This window comes from Arvicanthis niloticus, chromosome 16 (assembly GCF_011762505.2).
Source record: "Arvicanthis niloticus isolate mArvNil1 chromosome 16, mArvNil1.pat.X, whole genome shotgun sequence".
Lineage (NCBI taxonomy): Eukaryota > Metazoa > Chordata > Mammalia > Rodentia > Muridae > Arvicanthis > Arvicanthis niloticus.
The window spans coordinates 57,781,515-57,803,991 of NC_047673.1; the positions used below are offsets into that span (position 1 = coordinate 57,781,515).

The window sequence follows — 22,477 nt, forward strand, 5'->3', positions numbered from 1 at the left end:
TTATGATCCAGCTGTTGTTTCTAAAGGAAATTAGCATACCAAAGAGACATCTGCATATCTATGTTTGTTACTATACCGTTCGCAGTGGCTATGTTATGGAATCAGTGCCCATGAATAGATAAAATGTGAATGTGTGATGTGGGTATATTACAGTATTATTTAGTCATAAAGCATCGTAGTATATCATTTTTGGCAAAATGGAAGGGCCTAGATGACATAAAGAGCCAGACTCAGGCAGACTCCCCGTATTCCCTCTTGTATGGATATTAATGAGTGACTCTGGGATATAGACTGGTGAGTGCATGTGCCTGGGAATGGTAGTAGGGCAGGAAATAGTCAAACATTGCTAACAATATCCAAATATAGCTATTAAAGAAAAATAACTCCTGGGGTCCCACAGAGCAGGAGGCGAATGGTAATACACAATAATGCACCTTGTGTGTGGTGCTGACGACTGACCCCGGGTTCTTGATAATGCTGGGCAAATTCTCCACTGCTGAACCACAGCCCTCTGATAGCTTATTATGTGTTTAATTTACATAATTTGAATAGAGGAGCTTGAAGTTTCCCAAGTAATGATATGAAGGCAGAAACCTAAAGACCCAAGGGCCAGGCCTGGTGGTACATGCCTTTAATCCTAGCAATCAGGAGGCAGAGCAGGTAGATCTCTGAGATCAAGGCCAAGTACGTCTATGTAGTGAGTTCCAGACAAGCCAGGACAATATAGTAAACTCTGTCTCAAAAAAAATTTAATTACCCTGGTTTGATTTGTATACGGTACAGATGTATTAAAATGTTACAATAGGCCTTTGTGGGGAAAAAAATGTGTATGTGTGTATGTCTGTGTGTGTATGTGTACACATACACACATTTTTTTAATGTGTAAGGAGCTAGACATGTTCATTACCCTGATTTGATCATATACCGTATCAGATTATCACAGTGCACCATATGAATTGTACAGTTTTTAAGGGACTGAAGGGATGACCCAGCAGTTAGGAGCACTCAGATGACCTGGGTTCAATTCCCAGCACCCAGGTGGTAGCTCCAGGGGATTTGACACCTTTACACAGACATTCATGCAATCAGAAACACTAATGTGCATAAAACAAAAATAAATCATATAAAAATCATGTTTTAAAGCTTCACTAAAGCCTCCGACCTGCTTGCCTCTGGCCAGCACAGTGGTTCTTGGGAGCTTCCCCCATGCGTTTGCTAACAGGCAGTGAGTGATGTGACCCTGTCTCCTTCCCTCCAGAAGCTGCAGTGACATGCTGCACCGCATGAAGGAACTCTGCAGATACATGAACAGCTTCGACAGCGAGGCTCACACCAACTATAAAAACCAAGTGCTCTATTCCACGATGCTGGTGTTCTTCAAGAGTGCGTTCCAGTACGTCAGCAGCATACAGCCGTCTCTCTTCCAAGGCTAGTGCACATGTTCTTGTGTAAAACCCAAAATGTTGGCTTAGTGTAGGTAGGAAGGAGACAGAAGTTTATAGTGTTCCACCTCCACCAGTGCTGTGGCATTAAAACGCTGTGGGGTAGTACCAGTACCCTTTGTCATTGATGATTTTATTTGGTTTAGATTGTCTTAAGTTTTTATATAAATGTTTTTCACTATGAATTTCTACATTAAGACCTATAGTGGTCATATAAAACTCAATAGGGGTACTGATTCCTCTGTTTGAAAGGAAATCAACACTTTGGAGGATGAAAATGCCGGATCAGGAGGAGTTCAAGGACAGCCTGCATCCTTTCTCAAAAAGCCCTAAACCTGAAAACAGATTTTTATGAATATAGCACAATACACGAAGACTTAAATAAACTATACACAATATATATGTGTGTGTGTGTATATATATATATATGTGTGTATATTATGTAATATATAATATATATATATTATGTAATATATAATATATATAGTGCATGTTGACTTATAGATTTTCATATGTTCTGTTTTTGCTTGGAGCATGTTGTTAGGATGTGCATGTAACAGTCATGACCATGTTGTACTACGCGGTCATTGCTTAAACACAGATACATAAGAACAAATGCAGAGAAGGAGCCATCATTTGTTTGAACACTGAGGGAGCACCTCTATAAACTGTTGAGTGTACATTCATATAGACTCTTTTCTTGTTTGTGTGTGTGCTTGTGTTACCTCGTCAGTCACACTGGGCATATTTTGTAAAAGCTCTATTTTCAGGTGGCATTTGACCTCCTACCTCCCGCTCATGTTCACTGCTCTTTTTCTCACTTTCTTTCTAATGTTCATGTCCTCTGTGCAGGTCCTAATGCCCCAAGCCAGGTTCCACTAGTTCTTCTGGAGGATGCAGCCAATGTGTATGGTGATGTAGAAACGGATCGCAGTAAACACATACACAAGAAGAGGAAGCTAGCTGAGGGAAGAGAGAAAGCCATGGTAACCCTTCCACTTAACTGCTAACAGATTGCATGTATCATTTGCCAGGGATGAATCTTTGTAAATGTAATTTTGGAGCTAAAATAATACAACTTATTAAATAAATGACAGTATAATTAAATGTAAGTTAGTTGCCTTCAGTGGAGGTAATTTGGTACCCCTTCTGTCTCCCTGGTTCATCTGACAATGTCTGGAGACATTTTTGATGGTCTCACAGACACCTGTGGCTCTGTGAGGGAGGATCAGTAATTGCCATCTGATGGATAGAAGCCAGGGATAGAGCCAGACATCTTACACCATACAGAACAGCCAGCAGCCTGGGGGTGTCAAGGTCTAGAAAGCCTGTTTTGAGTTACATAACCATGCTTTGACCGATTGGTGTTGATTACATTTACAAAGCCTCCTGGAAACTGCTGGCTGCTGGAGGAGGATGCTGTGGTGGATGTTGGCCTTCAGATAGAAACGGCAGCCTGGTCAGCCCCACTCAACAGCTCCTATCATGGGCCTGGGAGCTGACCAAACGCTGGTCCTGCTTTTAGGCACACACATGTGTGTTCCCTTCAGCCCATGACTGTTGCTTCAGTGCCTCCTCTCAGAGCTTCAGTGTCCATATGTATGTCAAGCTGGGCTTCTCAAACTCTTGCATGCTGCTCAGAATGCTGTACTGTCTTCGCCCAAAACTGAGGTTCTTTCGTAAGTGTCTGACCTAATTTGGAAGCAGAACTGTCTTTCACAGGTTGCAACACTATAGAATCCGCCATTTATGATAGTAGATAGGGTCTTAGTTTACCACTACTTGCTATAGAACAGAACTCTGATGAAATAGGATGTCCAGCAGTTAGAGTTTGCTTGTGAAAAGTGTGTGTGTGTGTGTGTGTGTGTGTGTGTGTGTGTGTCAGTCAGTCAGTGTGTCATTCCTGACGTGGAAAGAGCAGCAGGACACTAAAGTGTGAAGGCAGAGAGAAGGAGGCACCTGGGACTGAAGGAATGGCTCAGTGGTTAATAGCACTTGCTGCTCTTCCAGAGGACTGGAGTTTAGTTCCCACCACCCATGTCAGGTGACTCACAACTCTAGCTCCAGGGAATTCAACACTCTTGACTTCTGAGAGCACCTGCAGTTACAAGCACACACCCACATGCAGAGACATACACCTGTACATAATTAACTAATGAAAATATGTATGTATGGTGTTTTATTATTTTTAAAGAGAGGAAGCAGCCAAGGCAGAGGGGGTAAGATCGGCTGGGGGATGAACTGTGTCACTGAAACCTCTGTACAAACTATAGTGACCATGGTGTGGTAAAAAGCCAGGGACCACTTAACTGCCTGTTGACCTGGTAAAGTGATTGGGTAGAATGACTGAAGACATTTTTGACAGCATGAAGCCCAGTAACCTGTTTTACCCTGACTGTTTGGGCAGCATGGCCAGACATGCCCAGTGACATTTATGACTGGCCTTTCTCTACAGTTCTCTCGCGTCTGTCTGACATGAAATGGAGAGTAGTAGAAATCTTTTCTGTCAATCATAGAGGACAAATTCCAGACTCACACCTCTCAGCAGAGCGGAAGGTGGCATGGGTGTGGCCTGGACATGTGTGCAGAGCAAGAGGGGCATCATGTGGGGAAAGCTCGGACTCTAGCTCATTCTCCTGTGTTACAGACTGTTCTGAGGAACCAAATTAATTAATGTCACATATTAAGGAAAGGAAACTACAACGAGTGCCACGTACACACTCTCAGTGTAATTATCTGCTTGGATTTGAGTTTAATTAAGTGATGTGTTTTGGATTTAGAAAATTTTCTCTTCAGAAACCAACAAACTTTTAAAGGTACAACTTGACTGCATAAGAATGTCAAGATGAAAATCATACATCGATCATCAGAGATCAGTGTTAATTTAGAAAGGCAGTGCACATGTAATATTCTTTGATATAAAAGCCATAGAAGACAATGTTCAGAACAAAGACTAAGTAATGTTTCAGTCTATGATTGCTCTTAATCACCTTCAATGATGCGTCTTCTTCCCATCCCACAAGCAGAGTTCAGATGACGAAGAGTGTTCAGCCAAAGGCAGAAATCGGCACATTGTTGTCAATAAAGCTGAACTCAGCAACTCTATCGAAGTCCTGGAGAGCTTCAAGCTGGCCAGGGAGAGCTGGGAGTTACTCTACTCTCTGGAATTCCTTGACAAAGGTGAGCGTGTGCTTGTCATCAGCATCATGTACTTTCTTAACGTCAGCTCTCCCAGCTCAGTGAGCCTGGTCTGGGCATTCCCGCGTTTCATAGGATGCATTTTTGGACAGGAAACGATTCCACTACTATTCAGATAACCGACCACTCATCTCTGAGCCCCTGCTAGACCGAGTATTACCGTCAGGGTTGGGGCAGAGTGAGCAGGATGGTGTTTGGTTTCTCCCTGTGTCTGTGTCTCTCCCATTTACTTCCTGCCGTTTCCCCTCTCCCTCAGCGGCCTGTGTTCAGCAGTGCAGCATGCGGGCAATGTGGGTTTTGTCTGCCATCAGCCCCATTGCCTTGTGGAGAAAGCCTAGTGTCTTTCTTGAGACAGAATGTCACTATGTAGCTCTGGCTGGCCTGGAACTGACAGAGATCCTCTTGTATCTGAGTTTGCTAGCAAGTAATTTTTGCTTTCCTGTGAAAATGGGGGTTCATTAATCTCCTGTTAGTGACCATGTGGCCATGCATCCCTTGGTCTTCTATCACATGGCCACGCATCCCCATGTCAGATAAGTTGTATTATATTTTCTAAGAGAAGATAGTCTGAGTTTCTTTTGTTTTATTTATTATTGTGGATATGTGTGTATGTGATTCTTTTGAAAGAAGTTTTCTTTAGTCATAAATCCTTTTTTAAAAAAAAGATAAATGGGCTATGGGCTATAGTGCAACTACATGAGACATTGTCTTAGAAAACAGAACAAGACACATGGGCTGATGCGTGGGAAGGTGACGTGTTGGTATATAATACATGCTTACAGACGCTGGTGTAAAGAAACCCTGTGGGTTGGTGACATACCCTCAATAGGCACTTGCCACCTGGCCTGATGGCCTGGGACCTGTAAGGTGAAAGGAGAGAACCGAGTCTTTTGTTGTGTTCTCCTCCCCACCTGCACTGTGGTGCGCGCGCGCGCGCACACACACACACACACACACACACACACACACACACACACACAAGTAAATACAGTGTGCGCGTCAGTGAGAAGTGTCCCTGGCTTTACTGCCTACCAGAAAGTCTAGAGCAGTGCTAAGAGGAACCGTCCATCTATTATTAGTGTATGTGTTTTCCCTTTGCTGCCTCTGTGTTTACCAGTGTGGGTGAATTTGCTTTTGAATTCTCACACAGAATTTACAAGAATTTGTTTGGCTTGGAAGACGGACACCTGGCTGTGGCTAAGAATCTTCCTCACAGATATGATCATCTACCAGGTAGGGTGACAGGCATTTCCCGCTGCTGTGTCTGTGTGAGGTGGGATGCTGCAAGCTGGTCTTAGTATAAGGGACGTGCTCTGCTTCTCTGAGGCTAGTCCACTGCCTCACATCTTGGAGTATTTTGTGGTTGTGAGATTATAATCCACTTTCATCTCCAGTGTCTTACTGTGACACCTCCTTGGTGACTTTCGTTATGTCCAGTCATGTTCCTGTTGTCCCTGTGTACAGAAGCAAGAACTCCTCGTGCACATTGAAGATGGCATAAGTAATTCTCAATGTTTGTAACTAATATTTTTCCATTTTAAACACTTTATAGAATCTTCGGTTTCCTTATGGCATTTAAATAGAATTTGCTTCTGTTACTTTTCTACCACCCACCTGCCTCTTTGTGCCCTTCCCCCTCTGTCATCATAAAGCTCTGTTACCCTCCCTCTCTCGCTCTTTCCCTTACTTGTGGTCCCCTTTCCAGTCTCATGACCTCTGCCTGCAATACCCGCATATGAGAGAGACCGTGTAGTATTTGTCTATTTGAGTAGGGTTATCAAAAAAAGCAATGTTTTTACTTCACTAGATGATGATCAGTTCTAGTGTTTCGCCCCTCTTCCCTGCTGCCATCCAGCCTGCTGCGGTTCCTGTAGCTACCAGAATGGGGAGAGTAGACAGTTGCTACCCAGATGCTGACAGGGACAGCTTGCTGCTTCTGTCCTTCATAAGAAGTAGTGAGCTGGTTCTATAGAAATGGTGTCTCTAAAATGTGCTTTATCAGAAATACTGTGCTAGTTTATGTGTGCATTCATGTGTTCCTGTGGAGAGCAGAAAGCAGCCTCGGGTGTTACTTTTTCTCAAGGACTATCCATCTTGATTTTTGAGACAATCTTTTACTGGCCCAGGGCTCCATGAGACCCAGGAATCTGCCTGTCTGTTCCTCTTGAATGCATGCAACCATGGTCAACTTTTCCTACAGCTTCAGTTCTAGGGTCAAGCTCGGGTCTCCGTGCTGTGGTGTAAACACTTTACTAGCTGAGCTGTGTTCTAGCCTACTCTGATACTTTATTTGCTTTTAAGAGTTCAGAAAAATCTTTGTACAGTTGCCTCTCAGTATTGTAGGTTCAGCACCTATAGATTAAACCAAGTGTGAATAACAGTATCTGAACAACAAATTGTGGCTCTACTAAACCTTTGCAGACTTTCCCCTTTATCATTATTTTATAATGTAGCATTTATTTTGATTATCTTAGTAAACTAGTGGTAATTACAAGTGTATATAGGTTATATGCAAACACTTTAGTGTCTTATAGTAGGGACTTGAGCATATCTTGGTGTCCATGGGGTTCCTGGAGCTAATGTACTGAGGACTCCTAGGGACGGCTGCTCTAAGCTTCATCTAGCATTACTTAGATTCTCTTGCTAAGTCCACCTCTTCTCCAGAGATGATCATGTAAGTGCCTTGCAAATACTTGCTACTTCTTGCATAATAAACTCAGAAGTATCTGTGTGTATGTGCGTGCAGCATGCGGGTGTGTGTGTGTGTGTGTGTGTGTGTGTGTGTGTGTGTATTTTAATGTCAATGCTTCCTGCCTTTGTGTTTTTCCAAGGGTCAATATAAGAAGGCCATAGCCAGTCTGCACCACTTAGCAGCTCTCCAAGGATCCCTTTCTCAGCCACAAATCACAGGACAGGGGACTTTAGAACACCAGAGGGCTCTCATCCAGCTGGCAACGTGTCACTTTGCTCTGGGGGAGTACAGAGTGAGTACTGGAGGCTCATGTGGCCTTCTCACAGGCTCCAAAGCATCCTGGGACATCTCTCCCCTGTAGTGGATTTTCAGGTCGATGCTTCCTTGAGTTTGACTTTACTAATCAGACCTGTTACTTCATTTGCTGCTGAAAATCACGGTGATCTTGTTTTACTTGGTGTTTCTATAGTGTAACTTCCCTCAGATTGGCTTCAGTATTACTTGTTTATTGTTCTATTTTTTTGACACAAGGTATCATATATCCCAAACTGTCTTTACAGTTGCTATGTAGTTTAGAGATAGGCGATATATATATATGCTTATTAGTATATACAAAGTTAGGGTATTTTTAAGAGTGAAGAATAGATTATTGTTCCCTCCATTTCATAGACTTAATCTGACTGTGCTTTCTGTGCGGTCACTGTTGATCACTGAACAAGGGTCATGGGTGGACTGACCTCCATGCACACACGCTGCCTGCAGCTCTGCTGTAGATGTTTACAGTTGTGTTTATTGGCTTCAGTTTAGCACTTTGGGTGAGAACCTGTGGTCTTGTCTCCTGCAGATGACATGCGAGAAAGTCCTGGATCTGATGTGCTACATGGTGCTCCCCATACAAGATGGAGGGAAGTCACAGGAAGAGCCGTCCAAAGTAAAGCCCAAGTGTAGAAAAGGTACAGTATGCAGTGAGGTTTTACTCTTTGTCCATGGAGTTTCTGCAGAGTTTCAGGGCCTGTGCTGAGACAGCATGTTTCCTAGTGAGATTACACTACACTGTCCTGTGGAAAAGTGAGATCACACCACAGTGTACTTTGGGAAACTAAGGGGTTTTTTGGCTGTAAATCTCTATCGTTTCCAAAACTGACTTCCACTTCGTGAGTTTGTTACTGTTGCAGGACAGCTTTCCTGTGGTGCCTAGCACTAGCAAAGCTTAAGAGACTAATCAGTATGTCCTTGAGTTGTCACCATATTCCTCCAGGGACGTTTTGTGCTTTACCTTTTCCATACTGCCTGAAAAGACTAATATGTAGCTAACCATATAAATTTCCACCTAAGAAGTTCAAAGTACATATGCAAGTTAAATATAAAGTAGAGGAGGGAAGTAACAATAACAAGAGCAGAGTTAACACAATAAAGAAAATGAGGAAAATCAGAAGTTATTTTGGTGAAAATATGCATGAAATTACTAGCATTCTAACAATATTGATCGATTCAGTAGTGTCCACAAACTGTCAGTATCAGGTATAAAAAGGCAGTACCACAACACATCCTGCTTATGTCAGAAGGACTGTAAGAGAACAATCTGTGGACAACTCTATGCCAAGAAATAAAAAATCCTAGATTCAGTAGGAAAGTTCTTGATGAGTACAACTTACAAAACAAGACACAAAGTGAAATAGAAAAAAATCTGTTATTATGACAAAAGGAAATTAAATTTAGTATTTAAAGCAAAACAACAACAATAAAAATCTTTGCACAAAGAGAATGTCAGGTCCAAATGGTTTTTATCAAGAGCTTAAGGAGAAACGGCACTAAAGGCTCTTTCACAGAGTAGGGTGTGGTTCTAGACTCATTCTTTAAGGCCAGCCTGGCTCTTACATATAAAACCAAATGAGGTTTTCAGTGAGTGAGTACTACAGGTCAGTCTCTGCTATATACAGATACAGATGTTGGGTATGTACAGGTACAGATGTTGGATTCTATGGACTACTAGCAGGTCAGATGAGCAGCAGCTAACAGTGACGCCTCAGGACCAGTGTACCATAACATATAACAAAACAGCAGTGTCATTCCCCACGTAGCAGATTGTGGGAGAAAAGGCACAATTGTCTTTATAGATGAAAAGTTTAGAACTAATTTGTAATTTTAAACAATTTTAGCAGACTAGGCAGAAGAGGAGATTTCTCTGGTACCACCTTTAACTATAAAATACAATACAAAATTCCAATACAAAGGTTTGTTGATCGTCACTAAAGTTCACCAGGCAGCAAGTGCTAGCCCAGACATCAGACAGCAAAAAAGAATGATGGCGTACAGACTTTAAGGATTACCCAACTTTGTGACCTTAACTCAAAAAATAAATAAATCAGAAGACTCCACAGATACTAGTTTCTTAATTCACAGCACGCATTTGCTTATGTTTGTAGAAAGGCCTAGAGAATCTTCTGAAAGCTACCAAAATTAATAAGTAAAATTTCTAAAACATTTCAATGTGAAAAGCAATTAAATTTGTGCATGTTGATAAGCTTTTAGAAAATGGAAATGTTTAGTTATGGTCTAAAATGACATTTTAAAAATCAAGTATGTAGATCGAGAGACATACAGGTCCTCCACACTGAATATGAGACCCTTCTGAGAGAAAGGCAAACAGCCTTTGAGATGATGCCGTGTGGTTGCTCATGAGCAGACTTGATCCTGTTAAAGTGCTATCCCTCCCCCAAGTGTATTCATAGATTCAATGTGATCTTAACCAAAACTCCAACAGGCATTTTTTAAAAGTAAAAACTTTGAGTGTAAACTTTGAAATTTTGTATATATGGAAGTACAATTCAGAATAGTGAAAAACATTTTGAAAAAGAAACCATTGTCAGCTGATCACAAGATTTATTATGTAACTATAATTAGTAAGACAGTATGGGCAAAATATAAGCAAAACAATAAAGGATCAAGAAGTAGACCAGTGGGCTGGAGAGATGGCTCAGTGGTTAAGAGCACTGACTGCTCTTCCAGAGATCCCGAGTTCAATTCCCAGCAACCACATGGTGGCTCACAGTCATCTATAATGAGATCTGATGCCTTCTGATATGCATGATGACAGCATACTCATAATAAATCAATCAATCAATCAAATCAATCAATCAATCTTTAAAAAAAGAAGAAGAAGTAGACAAACACAGACAGGCCAAAAGATTCTCAATGAAGACAACAAAGTAGCTGAGTGGGAAGAGGGAGGCCTCTCAACACACAGGGCTGGAGCAAGTGATTTGGAACACATTTGAAGCAATCTGTCCCTCTGACTGTCACTACCAGGTATCTCTGGAACAGAAACACATGTGACTGGCAGCCTTGGCTCAGCCTGACATCAGGATTAGTTGTAAAGCTGTAGTGTAGTTAAAGTGGTGGTGTAGTGTTGACAGAGGTGTTGAAAAATTGCGCTGAACAGAAAGCTGAAGATCAGGCTATGTTACAGTTCAGTGGGTGTCAAAGTCAACAACAGTAGTTGCCATTCTAAATTTTACATGTGAATTAAAACTTAGAAACTTTTAGAAGAAATTTTGAAAGAAAATCTTCATGCCTTCTAGTTAGAGAAGGCCCTAGGTTACAAAGAGCGCGGACTGTTAGGAGGCATTAGTAAATACAATCAGATTAAACTTAAAATGCCATCAGGAGACTGGTCAGAGTGAGAAGGTAAGCCACGGACTGACATAAGATATGCAGCAGCTACAGTCAATACAAATGTGGCATCTAGAAGATTCGGTGAGATCCTTCAGGTGGATAAAACAGCCAGCCAGGATGTCCAAGGAGAATAAGTAAAGAAAGTGTGGACAGTTGTCAGCAGAAAGAGCTGACCGGCCTGTCAGCGACCTGAGCATTTAAGACTGGCATGGTGAAGCACGGTTCTGCAGGAACAGACTGCAGAAACCAAGACTGCTCAGTGCTGGTCCTGAGTGGGGCTGATGGAACACGTGGTCCCTGCGCTTGGAAAGTGAGTAAATATGGAGCAGTTGGCTTTGCCAGGATGAGTGCCTCGTTCCCCTGCTCTGAACCTCATCCCTAGCTGCTGCCTTACGTCAGTGGTTTCCAGACTGGGTCATGAGTTCCAAAGAGCTTCTTTCTGATGGAATGCAATATTCTTGCCCTTCAAGCACAAAGGATAAATACTGAAAATGATGAACGTTTCATTTTAGATATATCATGTGTTATAGAAGATCCCTATATATAAAAAGACATTTCTTCCATGCTACTTCTTGCCTCTGACTAGAGGAAGATTTAAGATACAAAGAGCACAGGCCATAATAAAAAAGATTGAGATCTTGATTTAAAAGTCATTGCTTAAAGTTTTTCCTACAGGTACACATGAAGTCATATATAAATGTGTTTGAGCAAACATTGTGTTTAATAGTGAGAACTTAGAAATCCTGTGGACCAGCTATGGTATCTGTGACCTTTTATATATGTGTAAACAATAGAATACCTTGTAATCCTAGAAATTCCTTGTTGACAAACCTGAAACACAGAACATAGAATACAGAAGCCAGTTCTCAGAAGATACATACGTTATGATACCTTTTAGTAGACTGAAAACATGCCTGACATTTTTGTGTGTTGTTTCTAAATACAAACATGTGCAGAAGCATCCAGATTACATAGGAGTTGCAGGAACATGCAGATTGCACAGAAATGACAGTTACCACACTCAGAGTAGTATCTACCCCTGGAGCAGGAAAAGAGGATGGCATCAAGACAGTATAAGAAGCCCCTAATGGCTTTGTCATAATTGTATTAAAATCTTTAAAAGTTGAAGCCAGATGTTAGTATTTTATAAAACTGAGAGACCAGGGTCTGGAGAGATGGCTAGGTTATGTTCCCAGGACTTACATGGCAGCTTATAATTATCTGTAATGTCTCTTCCAGGAGATCCAACAACCTCTCTGTCCTCCATAGGTACTGAACACATGTGGTGCATGTACAAACATATACACAGGCTAAATACTTATACACACACAGAAGCTGAGTGACAAGCACGTTGGGTTTGTGAGATTTCCTTTCTATAACATTGTACATATTTGAAATATAATAATTATTTAATAGAGTAGGAAAGAAAATTGAGAAATGAACTCTAGAGATCAAACACCAATGTCATCATTACAAAATTAATTGTTGTCTGCTGTGTCTTGAATTCTGTGACTTGTTTATATCTTACTGAGGGAGCATGTGAAACATCTGTTTGTCAATACTGTTGTCTTTGATGGTAACCTTCACTAACAGTCTGGCCTTGTGGTAGGTTTGGATCTGAAGCTTCTGCCCTGTACCAGTAAGGCTATTATGCCGTACTGCCTGCACTTGATGCTAGCCTGCTTTAAGGTGAGCTTAATATGGGATTAGCAAGAAGCACACTCCTTTTGAAACGCTCCTGATGAACCTGCATGGGTTAAGACGTTTGTTCATACTGTATTGTACTTTTACAAGACATGGGAAAAGCTTGTGGGCTGGGAATTAGCAAATGGGTTTTGGTTTTGTATTTAATTCAACTACACTAAGCAAAGGTGAGTAGAAAATCAGCCCTGTCCTTGAGAAATGTATAATACATAGTAGGGCAGACAAGCAAAGCTCCTTGCCTGTTATATGTCAGGATGTATTAACTACAGAAGAAGGCGATATAAATATTAGGGTCACCAATGTATGAGGAGTTAATTCTTTTAGACATGAGTGTCAGCACCATCAAAGGCCCAGTAGCACTGGAAAGGCTCCAAGACTCTTGAACGCACCACAACCCTTGGCTACAGTGGAATAGAGCCTTGGGGTCGGGGTGTAGCTGTTTCAGTAGGCTTGTGTGCAAAAGGCTACAGTACAGGTTACTGCTTTATGCAGTAGTCCTGTGGTTTTATGCACCTGTCCGTGTCAAGCCAAACCTTTGGTCTTATCTGTAGCTTACACTTTATTGCTTGCTGTCTTTCCTTCTTCCAAGCTCCATCATCTATCTCCAGCCCTTTTGTGATGGCTTCTTGCCCATCTTTCCACTCATAGTTGTCCCCTTAAAAGATATCTCTAAGGTTGAGGAGAAAGCTCAGTTGATAGCATGCTTGCCTCGCATCCATGCACCTTGGGTTCAATTCCTGGCACTGCATAAACTGAGCATAGTGGTACATACCTATCACCCCAGCACTTGGGAAGTAGAGGCGGGAAGTAGAAGCAGGCAGATCAAAAGATTAAGCATATCCTCAGCTGTCTAACAAATGTAGTGCCATCCTGTGATTCCTGAGACCCTGTCTCAGATGCATAGGACAAGAATAAAACAGTGACAAAACATTCCTATTTATTCTCTTCATTGTGTAGAATACTTAACCTTCTCTAAACCTGATTCTCAAACTCAGACACTCCCAGTTTACCTGTTCATGTCCAACATTGATCTAAACGCTTGTCACCTGCTGTGCGCAGAGGGAGCCTGGGCCTTCTTCAGAACCCACCCTTCTTAGAAGAGTGTGGTGTCCAACAACAGTTTTATTGTCTTAATCAATGGTTTATGGCATATACTGACGTACAGAGCCCCTTTTTAGGACGTGATATTTGGTATGGCCTATATTTCCTGGATTTATTTCTTCTATATAAAACTTTGTCTTGCAGCTGAGGGCTTTCACAGACAACAGAGACGACATGGCGCTGGGCCATGTGATTGTACTGCTCCAACAGGAATGGCCACGGGGAGAGAACCTTTTCCTGAAAGCCATCAGTAAGATTTGTCAGCAAGGAAATTTCCAGTATGAGAACTTCTTCAGCTACGTTACAAGTATCCTTCTTCTGGACTGAGCTCAATTGCTTCTGAATGTTTAGCACAAGGGCATCGTACACTTTCACTGTTTGTGGGGAGTGAAGGAGGAGTAGGGGTTAGAAGTGGAGCTGTGGCAGTTGCTTTGTAAAAGTCAGGGCCGTTTCAAAGCTACAGTCAAGGGATCAGGACAGTTGGCGCCTGTATTGTTGTTCACTTCTATGACTTCCAAGAAGGCAGCCAAGATGCCTACAGTTAAAATAGCCTATGGGTTCTTGGCCAGCCCAGAGCAGTTGGGTTAGCATAGACCTTGGCCTCTATCTGTGGAAAAATGTCCCCAGTGGCCTCTCCTGGGACAGAGGCTGCCCCTGGGATCAGGTGTTAGCACTGGGCCTGCACCAGCACAGCTGTCAGAGGCTCTGCTCATGAGGCCGAGTTGCTCTGTGAGTTGGGCTGCACTCAGCTTCATGTCTGTAGGGCAGGCAGCCTTTGAACTGGGGTCCTCCCTCCCCGACCCCCATTTGGTTGCTTTCATTTCTTTGCTTTTCATAGTACAGTCTCTCAAGTTGTAAGATGCGTACTACATATGGCCCAGTGCCTGGTCAGCATTTTTCAGTGTTTTTTTAAAGACACTAATGAAAATTAGATAACTTCCCCCCCAGAAGAATTCATCATCTAACTTTGTGTATGGAATTCTCTGGATTCCCAGAACCTGAAAGACCTTGTCTGCTGGGTCTGAAGAAATAATCATCCTTTGTGTAACTCATATTCTGTCAGCTAGACCATCCCTCCCAACTCCTATTATCTGCTATCTCTTGTAATTTTTTACTAAGAAATTGCTCATATGGCCACATAGAATCTGTTTAATTATCTCTCCGGGAAAACCGTGTACAAATGCTTTCTAATTTGACGGGTCTGAAGTTTGCACACATGCAGTCCATGAAGACATGAGTCTCATGTCACTGAGTGATGTCACCATCCCAGCCCGGCAGATCTTGTGCAATGAGTTTCTTTTCATAGGGCAGTTTGTCTAATGTAAAAGTCAGTATCTGGATCAGGAACTGACTGTGTGGTTCTTAGTTAGAGGGTGATAAGCGGCTCTTTGTCTGCTGAGAGCTGTTTCCTCACCTGGGAGGACAGGGCAACATGTTACCTGCTGGTTGACCTGAATGTGGCTGCAGACATTGATATGCTGGAGGAATTTGCTTATTTAAGAACCCAGGAAGGAGGGAAGATTCATCTGGAATTACTACCAAATCAAGGAATGCTCATCAAGTAAGCAGATAACCTTTTGTTCTTTGAAGCTCACCATTCATGTGCTGCATGACTTATTTGTAAATTTCTGTACCTTTCAGAAATTTAATGGGTAGGGTTCCAAACTGGTCTCAGTTTTCAAGGGTCTACTTGTCCTGGGTGTCTTAAAGACATGCATTTCTTAGCTACATTGCTGGGGAAATGTTGCTTAAACTGGGATATTTTTGTTGCTTTGGAAATTTTTTACTAGCCAGAAATTTCTGCATGTCTTCCTTTCTGAAATTTAGTATTCATTTCTGATTAGACATGAAGTGATTTAATTGAAAGTAGCTATGATTGACATTACACTGGGTTGGGGGATCTACAGGTTTTTCCTTAGAAACTGTCTTAAGCTTTTCTGAGCCTCCTCATTGCTTGTGCAGTACAAAGCAGACTAGCTGGTTGTCGTGCCTCTAAAACACACCTGCTCCCCCAAAACGATCGTGGAAGTGCATCCCCAGTACGCCCCTGAACCCTTAAGCTACTACAGAAACCCCAGGTTACCTTAGATGAAAACATCAAGCTAGTGACCACTCCTGATGTCTACATAGCTCATAAGTCCTGCTTCTCTCCTCGGTCGGCACTGCATTTGGCTAATAGATCCTCCCTACTGTAAGCAGCACGTGCACTCTTCCTTCTTCACTTCCTGCATACTCAGTGTGTGTACGTCAGTGTCAGAGTTACACCAGGAGACTGAACCCAGAACGGGAAGAGTGCATTACTGCCACTGGAAACCTGCTTTGTCCTTCACTTTGGGCAGAAGCAAGTTTTTAATTATTGAAAGCACAAGTCCTTACTTTGCTCTGTCTTCGTAGAGTCTTAGGGATGTTGGAGGATAGAGGTAAGAAGTGCATATGTTGGATTTCTGTAACTTAGGAATTTGGCCCATAGTAGCATCCCGTCTTTATTGTGTTTTAGCTAGAGTAGGGCCCCGTAGAATCTGTCCTAAAGAACAGAAAGAAGCCTGGGAGCTCCCGTCCCCATCCTATAAGTGATGTTGCATGAGGAGCTAAGGAGATGTGTAGGAGCATCTGAGGACCTTTGTAGACTAGACTGCTTAGTCAGCTGTCCTAGACACTGGCCGCTCCCTTTGTCCATTGACTACTTTGATTATGAACCAAGTCATGGGGGACATAACTGCATGGTTCCAAGTGTTGTTACCCACATGTAAGAATAGGTTGCTTGTATATATGGAAACCTAGGTAACCCCTATTCTGTAGTGACTTCTAGGTTCTGAAATTGATTATGCTAACATATCCTTAGCAAGGCTTTTTTTAGTTCATCAACAACCCACCATTCAAAGTGTCATATTATACATGGTCCTAGAGCCAAACTGTCCCTACCCAGGGTCGATCTGCAGAGGACTAAGAGAATGTCTCAGGCAGTGTGAAGGAATGACTCCATAAACCTTAACAGTTGAACTCCGGCCTCACTATACTGGGCCTTTCTGCTTTCCCCATATTCTCTTGGTTTGAACAGTGTTAACCTGCAAATAGTCCCTAGGTCTTGGAATTTAAAGTGAAGACATATCAGTTGCCCAGATAGTGTCACTGGAAGAGTTACTTGTACAAGGAGGCATCTGTCTTGCTTTCCAAGGATCCCCACTTTGATCAACCAAAATTTCCTTGAACTTTCTATAGAAGATGAGCCTCCTACAAACCACAGTTGACTTGGCTTGGACACAGGACTAGGGATTGTTAACTAGTGATCTGACCTTGTAGAATGTTCTCTCTGAGGTCTCAATATGAATTTGAAATCTGTATTTCAGATAATATCTACCTAAGTGACACCAAGAGAATCAAACTGCATAAGACAGCTTTGACTGACTGAGGTGTGATTAGACTTTGAATAAAACTATCTATATTCCTTTTCCCTTTGGGTTCCAAACAAATTCTCTGAAGCCATTGCAGACCTTTTGGGTGGTCCCTCCAGATGAGTGGCAGAGATGTTGTGAGCAGTGTACCTCTCCTCCCCTTGGGGTAAGGTTGTGAGTCCGTCCTAGTTGTAGCATCTCGGATGCAAGCAGGTACAGTACAAACATCAGGCACTTGGTGCCAGGCCAAAAGGAGGCATCAGTTCTTCATTTGTTATATAGATATGCTGTTCTGATTTTTTTAATTAGAGAAATGTTTCTGAATGCTGATATTCACAGTACCATAGTTGCATTAGACTGCATCAAAATGGAAAAAAAAAAAGATATTCTCTGGGGTGACTACAAGCTGATGTGCTAAATCTTTATTACAGAATTCTGCAAAACTGTGGGTCCCAGCCTTGTTTTTCTCCCAAATCTGAAACTCACCCTTTTTCTATTGAGAACATTGCCAGCCCTTTCTGAGCCCTGTTTTGAAGGGCCTTTCAGCTCAGGGCTTCAGTCCGGCCAGAGATGGCTAGCCAGCGTCTCCAGGTGTATTTCTGGGGTGCGTGGGCATGAGAAGAGTGAGTGAAGGAGGCTGGATTTTGATCAGACCTTCTCAGATGTTACCCTCCCCACTACCATGTCAGCTCCCTCTTCCTCACTGATCAAATCACAAGTGGGCAGAGCCCTGGGACCAGCAGCCAAGACGCCTCTAGACTGGCACCAGCAGCGGGTGCGGTGGGGCCCTCAGGTTCTCCCAGTCCCTTGAAGACACCACGGCCAGGGGCTTGTGGAGGTTAAAGTTTCTGTACAGTCTGCTTCCAGTCTCGTGTATCTTCTCCGGAGTGTTGTTTTTGCAGTGCAGGGTGAGCTGGTGTGGGTGTTTGAATGCTGCTGTTTGCTGTTTTTTAAAGGCCTTCTAGCCCTCCCATGGGGTTACTGCAGCAGGAATTCTTACCTGTGCTTCAGCCCAGCATACAGACTGCTGACAGGTACCAAGTGGAAAAACACCTGCTCATAGTGTGCTGTTTGTCACATGTTTTCCCGCCCATGGTTTTCAGCTCTTTGTCCCTCGGTGCTCTTTTTCATGCTTTGTTTATTTGTTTTTAATTTGTTCCGCATCCCTCGGCAAACCATCTGGTTGTAAATATTGTAACATGTTTAATTTTTTTTCCATGAGTTGCCAGTGTGTTTGTGTTGAATTTAAAAATCATTATGGCTCTGGGGAGGGAAACATGTTTGATAAAACTGTGTTAGACTGAGTGAGTATTAGAGGAAGCGCTAAGCTGCGACTCTGTTCTGATAAAATGCAAGGGTTTGGGTCATAAATATTTAAGGACCTTGACATACATGTGCCACAAGTAATCTTTTATTGTACATTTCCATATTAATGATCAGGACTTTTTTTTTTTTTTTTTTTGCTCTAAACAGATATTCACAGTCTCTCCCTGCCTTAAAGTTTCAGACCTCTGCTTTCTGAACTGGCAATATTTAGTAAGCTAAAATGATCCCTTTATTTGGCTGGATTTTCCTGTTCTTAAGCCATAAGACCTAGCTATATCCGTGTGCCACTTGACACCAGGGACACACCTGCCATGCACTGTGCTATTGCTTGGCCGTCATACTGTGCACATACTCAAACCTACATGCTGTACACACAGGCTGTAGGGACCAATGCAGTGCATCATTGCGTGTAGAGCATGACTGTAGTTGACATCAGCCAGACTTGCATAGAGGCTCTGATGCAGATACATTGAGTTGTGTTGCTGTTAGTGTGTGGAAACAATCCCACAGGACCATGACAAGCAGATACTTAATTGTTCTTTTGTAGTATTAGGGGAGAATCTGTCCTCTGTCATACAGCCTGCAGATAATTATAACTTGTACTTGGCTCAGTTCTGGGTTGCAGCCCAGGGACCCAGGTTAGAAGTATCTCAAGGCACCGTAAAGCAATGCGCCCAGCAGGACCCAGACCTTTAACCCTCAGAGACATCTAGCTGAGTTAACTAGTCAGACTTGAAATGTCCATGCACAACTGTGTTTTCTCGTGGCCCTGCTGTCTTCACTAAAAGCCCTTTAACGTGTCTGGGCTGTTCACCGTGGTTTGTTTTCTCTAGTCTAAACACAGCCAGTTTTACTACTGCACTGAGGGGCTGTGACTCCTGCTCACCTCTACATAATAATGTGTTTTAGAAGCACAGCACTTAGAGTGGCAGCCACAGCCTCAGTTTTCTCACTAGTTGAAAACTTCGTGACTAGGAGGAAAGTCAGGGGATGGGGGGGAACAGAGATGGCTTTTGTTTGTCTGAAATTGTCACATTCCCAAATTAACAGGCAAAACTACTCTGTTTGTGGTCAAGTCCACCGACTTTTGCTGGACTTTTCTTTTCCTCTGTTGATTTTGTTGTCCTTATTTCTGGGGTTCTGTTTGTCCTTCCCGTCCTAACGCACGGCTCTTGGGGCACAGTTAGACACCTCTTGGCTTTTGTTCCCACGTAACCCACCCACAGAAGAGCAAGCACATGGATAGCTCTCCTCTTCACAGAACCGCGCAGGCAGTGATGTTCCTTTCCAGCCTGGGACACAGTTCTGTCTCAGACAAAAGTCTGCATGGACACGACACTGAAAGGACCTGCCCTGCCCTGGCTCCCCGGGGATAGATAGGCCTGCACCCGGGGACCCAGCGACTGTGGAGAGGCCTGAGCTTCTCCACACCTATCAGTCATGGAAGGCCTTCCCTGAGAGCTCCTTGGTGACTGGGATGTGCTTCCCTCTTCCTACTGTTGTCTCTCTGGTCTGTGGCCTGATCTCCAGCACAGTGAGGCCTGTGAAGGTGGAACCTAAAGCTCCCCAGGGCACTGCTTTGTGTGAGCTTCAGGAGGTCAGAGGCGAAGCAGGTGACACTTCACTTACCATTTGGCTGTGTAAAATGACCCAGTCTAGAACAGGGAGGATGTCTGCCTAGTATTGAGACTGAGAAAAATGGTCAGGAGTGGTTATCTGGTTTTAGCTTTTTTTTTTTTTTTTTTTAATTTGGTTTAAATGCGTGAGTACACTTAGCTGTGAGGCAGGCTGATTCCTACCCAGGTAACACGAGGTCATGGTGCTGCTCTTAACCGTGGTCTCCCGTTTCCCTTTTGCTGACCTCAGGCACCACACAGTCACTCGAGGCATCACCAAAGGTGTGAAGGAGGACTTTCGCCTGGCCATGGAGCGCCAGGTCTCACGCTGTGGTGAGAACCTGATGGTGGTACTGCACCGCTTCTGCATTAATGAGAAGATCTTGCTCCTGCAGACACTGACCTGATAGATCTTCCGGCCACCAGCGGCTCCACCATGACAAGCGCTGCCAGACCGGGGCTGACGAAGAAGGACAACACCAAGTTCTAACTCCCTTAGTTGCTTAAAAGGCAATCCCCAGAGTGTAGGAATTATTTCTATTTTTAAGACCTCAGGTTTTTTAATTTGTACAAAACAAAAGTCAATCCATTTTGTAAATAAAAATCCTAAAACTTTGAAGTTTAAAAAAAAAAACTTATTTTTAGTTTCAAGTAGGGTACATTTGTCTTCTATTTTTCTAATCATATGGCAAGGGGGCAAAAATCCAACACAATTGACTGCAGGAATGAATTTTTTGATATATTTACATAATGGAATATGTCTTCCATGGCCTCAGGTGTGTTTTTATTGATATGCTTTGGTAAGTATTATACATCAGGATAACATTTGACCTTTTGTTTTATGCACAATTGAACTTGAGCCTGTCCTGTCCCTGCTGAAAGTCCACTGCAGGCATGGTACTCTATAGTCTCTGGAAACCCAGGACAAGAAATAGCGGTAACAGTAAAGTGCAGGGGACCCTCCTCTCTGCTGGGGTCTCTGGAAGTCAGTGTGGCTCAGTGCACTCTCCTGGGCCCTTGGAGCCATACAGCACTGCTTGGCACCCCTGCCTTGCCCTGTATTTGCTGTGTGAGCAAGGATGCACATGTGCAAACACATACAGACAGACAGACAGACTGACACACACACACACAAAGGCAACTAGAGTTAGGTTTTCTAGGTGTTGCCACAGACTAGGTTGTTTTGAAGATGTTTTCTAAAATAAGGAACAGGCATTCTTATTTCTTCCAAATATCACTCTTGTGTCTGTTTTGATCTTAACCTACTGAGGCATAAATTTTAGGTGTAAAGAATTTTCTTGCTAAATCAACTGTCATGATTGGAATAGAGTTACTCAAAGGTCACTGTGTTCAAACTGGGCCTAACTTCACATTAGTTTAGTGTGCCGTACAGTTATGGTTATTTCTAGACTGTCAGTAGGGGGTTCTATTTTTTTTTTATTTCATTTATTTCCTGTTGAGAAGTCTTTATGGGCTCCAGCAAGTACCTTTAAAATACAGTGCTAGAAAATATACAGTAATCTGGAAGAAAAATAAAGTAATTTCGTGATTTGAGTGTTATTGTCCATATTCCATTCATAAAACAGGAACAAAAAGTCACATAGTAGCTTATATTTAACAGTTAGATTCCTAATGGACGCCAAGTTCAGATGTGAGTGACATGCCGGGGTCACCTTGAGCACAGTGGAGGGCTTTCCTTTCATCGAGGGGCAGCTTTGTGGTATGTTACCCATGAAAAGAAATGACTTGACGAAGATCGATCCTCTACATGTCTTAGCCAGAACTCCAAGTCAGCCAGCTGCTCAGAGCCCTGCTTGCCGCGGGAGTCAGCTCCATACCTCCGAGAACCTGAGTTAATGTTCTGGGGTACAGTCAACAGTCACATGCTGTGACCTGAGTTTGGCTGCTCTGCTCTGGAGTGCTGCTTAGCCCGGTGTGAGCAGAAATGTTTGTTATGAATTCAATATTGTAATGACACCTTATGGTTTCGTGTATCTTCTTCTTAGGTTTGGAATGTGAGATGATACTAAGTAAGTACCTCAGTGGTTTTAAAAAGTAAAGGAAATAAGGTTTTGTCTGCATGCTCTTCCCCACAACCTGACCCTGCTTCCTTCAAATTCAAGACCTGAAGTGGCTTTTTACCTGGCATACACTTCTGTGACTCAGGACTCTGCTGGAGTGGCTTTTCTGAGAACAGAAACCTGGGGTGAGAGCGCTGGGGCTGAGGTCAGTTCACCACAAATCGGGTGAAAATTAACTTTGATACACCAAACCATAGAAACAGCTATTAGCTTCAGAATGTCTCCAACTCTCACTGGTCAGTTATTGATT

At 42.9% G+C, this 22,477-nt stretch overlaps 1 protein-coding gene across 6 annotated transcripts in view; it reads left to right on the forward strand.

Moving 5' to 3' along the window:
- Window positions 1-21,700, forward strand: part of Ints10 (integrator complex subunit 10) — a 33,242-nt gene extending 11,542 nt beyond the window's left edge. For 2 of the 6 annotated variants that reach the window (XM_076914250.1, XM_076914253.1), the window contains 11 exons: window positions 1,259-1,428; window positions 2,295-2,428; window positions 4,466-4,622; window positions 5,791-5,873; window positions 7,472-7,624; window positions 8,177-8,285; window positions 12,617-12,696; window positions 13,957-14,119; window positions 15,280-15,373; window positions 18,161-18,238; window positions 20,397-20,765. In XM_076914250.1, the coding sequence (XP_076770365.1) occupies window positions 1,259-1,428; window positions 2,295-2,428; window positions 4,466-4,622; window positions 5,791-5,873; window positions 7,472-7,624; window positions 8,177-8,285; window positions 12,617-12,696; window positions 13,957-14,119; window positions 15,280-15,373; window positions 18,161-18,238; window positions 20,397-20,553 (1,378 nt within the window). In that variant the 3' untranslated portion in view covers window positions 20,554-20,765. Of the gene's footprint in view, window positions 1-1,258; window positions 1,429-2,294; window positions 2,429-4,465; window positions 4,623-5,790; window positions 5,874-7,471; window positions 7,625-8,176; window positions 8,286-12,616; window positions 12,697-13,956; window positions 14,120-15,279; window positions 15,374-17,292; window positions 17,371-18,160; window positions 18,239-20,396 lie in introns of all 6 variants that reach the window. The other 4 variants (XM_034520164.2, XM_034520161.2, XM_076914252.1 and 1 more) reach the window with 4 other exon arrangements.
- The last annotated feature ends 777 nt before the right edge of the window (window positions 21,701-22,477 follow it).